General features: G+C 41.2%; 1 protein-coding gene across 1 annotated transcript; it reads left to right on the forward strand.

The window, feature by feature from the left end:
• Positions 1-600: 600 nt before the first annotated feature.
• Positions 601-3,775, forward strand: UCHL1 (ubiquitin carboxyl-terminal esterase L1 (ubiquitin thiolesterase); the record flags this gene model as incomplete). Its single annotated transcript, XM_010139738.1, has 6 exons — positions 601-751; positions 2,008-2,093; positions 2,169-2,216; positions 2,595-2,664; positions 3,040-3,098; positions 3,389-3,775. Coding segments are annotated over 6 exons (501 nt in total), but the record flags the coding sequence as incomplete, so codon positions are not given.
• Between the last annotated feature and the right edge of the window lie 365 nt (positions 3,776-4,140).

Raw genomic sequence — 4,140 nt, forward strand, 5'->3', positions numbered from 1 at the left:
GTGAGGAATAGCAATTCTGAAACCATGCTGAATCATTGCATCTGGAGAGGCCTGAAGTGCTCAGTATGATTAATACAGGTAGTCTGATGCTAGGGAAGTAGATGAGGCGATGGACTTTAAGTAACAGTTTCTTTAAAGGAAGCATTACAGCCTTTCGGTAATGGGTTTTACACATCTGTAGATTGTTCCGATGGGTGGGTTCATGAAGGAATGTAACCTGAAGGTGCAGAGGCAAGCTATTGCAGAGATGCGCTGAGTAGTCTCATTAAATGGACCAAAGCAATTAAGATAGAATATAAAAGAGCCTATCCATTGTATGGTTTCTCACCTCAAGCTATTTCCAGTGTATAGAACAGCTGGAGAGGCTAAGAACAGTGCCTTTGGATATGACTGAGTCATGCAGGTAGTCCATTAAGAGTTGGCCTGCATCCAGCATAGACAAACAGTGCTTTACTGGACCTGTGACACAAAGATGGCTTTCTGGGTAAATCTTTGTCTGGTCCTGCTGTTGATTCTCCCACACAACTTATTTGTCTAGTAGATAGCACAATAAATAGATACCACTGTGGTGAAATGCTTAAAACAGTTACATGTTTACAGCATGAGAACTTCAGGAAACAACAGACCGAGAAAATAAAGGACCAAGAAATCAGTTCCAAGGTGTATTTTCTGAAGCAGACAGTCAGTAACTCCTGTGGGACAATTGGTCTGATACATGCAGTTGCTAATAACAGAGACAAACTGAAGTTTGGTGAGTATGAATGTCCTGAAGTGCTTGCATTTCTTTTTTTAATGACAGGAAGATTAAAAATGAGTATGGGCTTTTATGCAGGCCAAGTTAAAGCATGCTGTACTGTTTCACTTGGTAAGTGGGTATTACAGCTCTTGGAGAGGGACGTGTAGTCTCACCTATGCCTAAATCCCAGAAGGGAATGTACTGTCTGGTAGCTGCAGGGGCATCATTCTAGTGAGCAATGCAAGAGGAAAAGGGCAGGTAGCAGGACTGGCCAAAGTCACTTTGTAACTAGGCAGTATCATGTTCAGAAGTAGCTAATGACATTGGTCTTGATGTCAAGAGAAAGTCCTTGATGCTACTTGTTTTTAACAAGTGGCTCAGGATAGGATGTAAATCAGCCTAAAACATGTTTTCTCTTTGCTGGGAAAGTAGTATAGTATGATAAGGGCCTGTAAGTAGACTTTTCCTGCAGAGGTAATAGTTTCAATGGTTCTCTTCCTATAGGAAAGGATAGAAGACTGGCTTAGGCAGGTGGTGGCTGGAAACTTCTAGGAAATAGGATTACAGTTACTTGTCAAAAAAGGGTTGTATTGAGTCCAGCAAATATTTTATTAATCAAAGACTAGAGATCTGCAAAACATAACCTACTTTAATTATTCCAAGAGAACTTGAACCCTCTGAGTGGCGTGGGATTCTTCATATAAAGGAAAACACATGTGGAAGGCGAAATGAGAGTAGCTTTGCTTTGCTCTCCCTGAAAGGATTCTCTGAAATAGAGGAGTGAAGTGAGTGGTGCAGCACATCTTTCATGTAAGACCAGAAGACAATGTATCTTAGTACTGCACTATTATGTTCTGGGCAACCAAAGTAAGCCTATTGTGTGCAAGTGGTGTTGTCTCGTTGCCTTCAAATGAACACACATTCTTGTCAGTGGATGCTTAAGTGTCCTTACAGCTGATGCCTTTCTTGAATATCTTCAAAACAGTGCTGAACACTTGTGCCAAATCTACGGGGGAAGGGGGTGGGAATTGGAAAAGCTAAATCCCATTTGAAAATGAATTCCAAGACAAGCATCTGGAGTACCCTGAACCCCCTGAATTCTGGCTATTTTTGCAGATTGTTGTTAATAGCTTCTGGATAAATAGTTTGCTTCAAGGGGTAGTTAAGCTCTTGCTGAAGATGGTTACAGTCTGAATGCATTGATTACTGTGGGCTGCATCTGAACTGGTGTTTTACCTGTACTAAACAAAATCTTGGATCATCTTGTGCAGATGAGGGGTCTGCCCTGAAGAAGTTTCTTGATGAAACAGCTGATATGTCTCCTGAAGAGAGAGCTAAGCATTTTGCAAATAATAAGGTATGCAAACTACACAAACTGCTGACGGCTGTCAGCACTTAAGGTTGTAGTGACCTCTCTCTGTTTTCTCTCAAGGCTATTCAAGAAGTCCACAATTCAGTTGCCCAAGAAGGACAGTGTCGGGTAAGATACGAACATGTAAAATCTTGGAAGAAGGGGTTAATGAGGGTGGTAGAGCAATACCATGTTTTGTCTGGCAGATAGCGGTTACAGCTTATGAGGAAGGAGGAATGAATGACTTGTGAATGCTTGTAAATGCTTCTTCCTCACATATGGACTGAAAATTTGGCTTGAGAGTCTGTCTGAAAATGTGACCACACATTAGGATTTCTGGTGCTTGATGTTGTAGAAGTCTTGCAGAGACCTCTTCAGCTGGACTTTGAAGTTTTTAATCCTTTGCTGTTGCTTTGTTGAGCTCTCTGCTGTCCTGTAGTAACAAGTTGAGTTTGCAGTACTCAGGCTTTTATCAATCTGCATATGTATCTGATGGTCTCTCCGAAGGTTGACGACAACAGTGTGAACTTCCACTTCATCCTGTTTGTCAATGTGGATGGACACCTGTACGAATTGGGTAAGGTCATTAGAACTTTGCCGTTGGACCGGGCTTACTTAACACTCTACAGCACTGTTGGGAGCTCAGACTAGATACTTGGTGCTAGTTAAGCTGCCTGAGGCTCTTAAAGCCAATACATAATTTTTATCTTCACTTGAAGAATTTAACTGAAGGTGTGTTTCTTGTGGAGTATAGGACTTCACTGAAGGCCTATTATCTCCTCTGGAGCTGAGAGTACTTAGTCCCCTTCTCACTCAGGCTATGTAGTGACAATTTGTTCTGACCTCCTCAGTACCTTCATGTGTATACCTGTTTCTTGGGCCCTCTGTGCTCAGTTCTGGTAAACTCAGAAGTTACAGAAAGTCCTGTCACTCTGTGTACTTAATTCCACAGATGGGCGTATGCCATTTCCTGTAAACCATGGCACAAGCTCGGATGACTTACTATTGAAGGTAAGAGATTTTCCTTACTGCTTGTTTTCCTGAAAACAAGGCTTATAAAAAGGTGAGAGGCATCCATCCATTCAGTGTTTAGTAGCTGTACCTACTCACTGTACAAGTTAGTGATTCTTATACCATGGTAACAAGGTGGTATTGCACCACAGAGCTAGATTATCTGCTAAGTATCTATTAGCTGGTACTACAAGACATTGTAACTTCATTGGTGGGACCCAGAGAGAAGCTGCCAAGACTTGACATCTACAGCATTTTTGTATGTCTAAACAGCATTTTTTTCCTTTAAGGATTCTGCTAAGATCTGCAGACAATTTACAGAACGTGAAAAAGGAGAAGTTCGTTTTTCTGCTGTGGCTTTCTGCAAGTCTGCCTGAGACTCTGAAGAGATGAAATGCAAGGAAAGTAGTTTAATAGCACACCAGTAAATGCATTTTAAACTCCAGTGCTTCAGTACTTGTTAAACACAGCTGTTCCGGTAACTTAAATTGTTTCCACCTTTTGCTATACACAGGAGCAACAGTCAGCTGAGCAGTTCGGACACATTGGATGTCTTCAGACTTTTTTCACATGTTAAGTAGAAAATGCTTAACAGAGCTTGTTTAATCTGTCATGTTAATTGAGCTGTTGGTTGATATTTTCCTTGTTATTAATGAGAATAAAATTCTGCTGGAAGATGAAATGGCCTGAAGTGATCACTATAACTTTATCCAAAAGGAGTTCTGCATGGTGTTCCTCATAAACCTTGTTTCCAAAGGACCCTCAAAGCTCTCCTCTGAGCAGAACGTTAATGTCAGCCCCAGGTTAGCAGGACAGTTGCTTTTTTGAGTGTCCTGACAGCCTCCAAGGATGGAGAGATGCACCAGTGTCTGCAAAACATATTTCAGTGCTTTACCCTTCTGGTAAAGCTGCTTCTACTATCCAGTCTGAAACTTAAGTTGCAGTGTGCCATAGTGAATACATTTATTTCAGATAGAAGGATAAGATGTGATAAATGAATGCTCAAATTTCAACTTAAAGCTGTCCTCTCAAACATTGAGGC

The sequence above is a fragment of the Buceros rhinoceros genome, unplaced genomic scaffold (assembly GCF_000710305.1).
Source record: "Buceros rhinoceros silvestris isolate BGI_N320 unplaced genomic scaffold, ASM71030v1 scaffold12417, whole genome shotgun sequence".
NCBI classification, from domain to species: Eukaryota; Metazoa; Chordata; class Aves; order Bucerotiformes; family Bucerotidae; genus Buceros; species Buceros rhinoceros.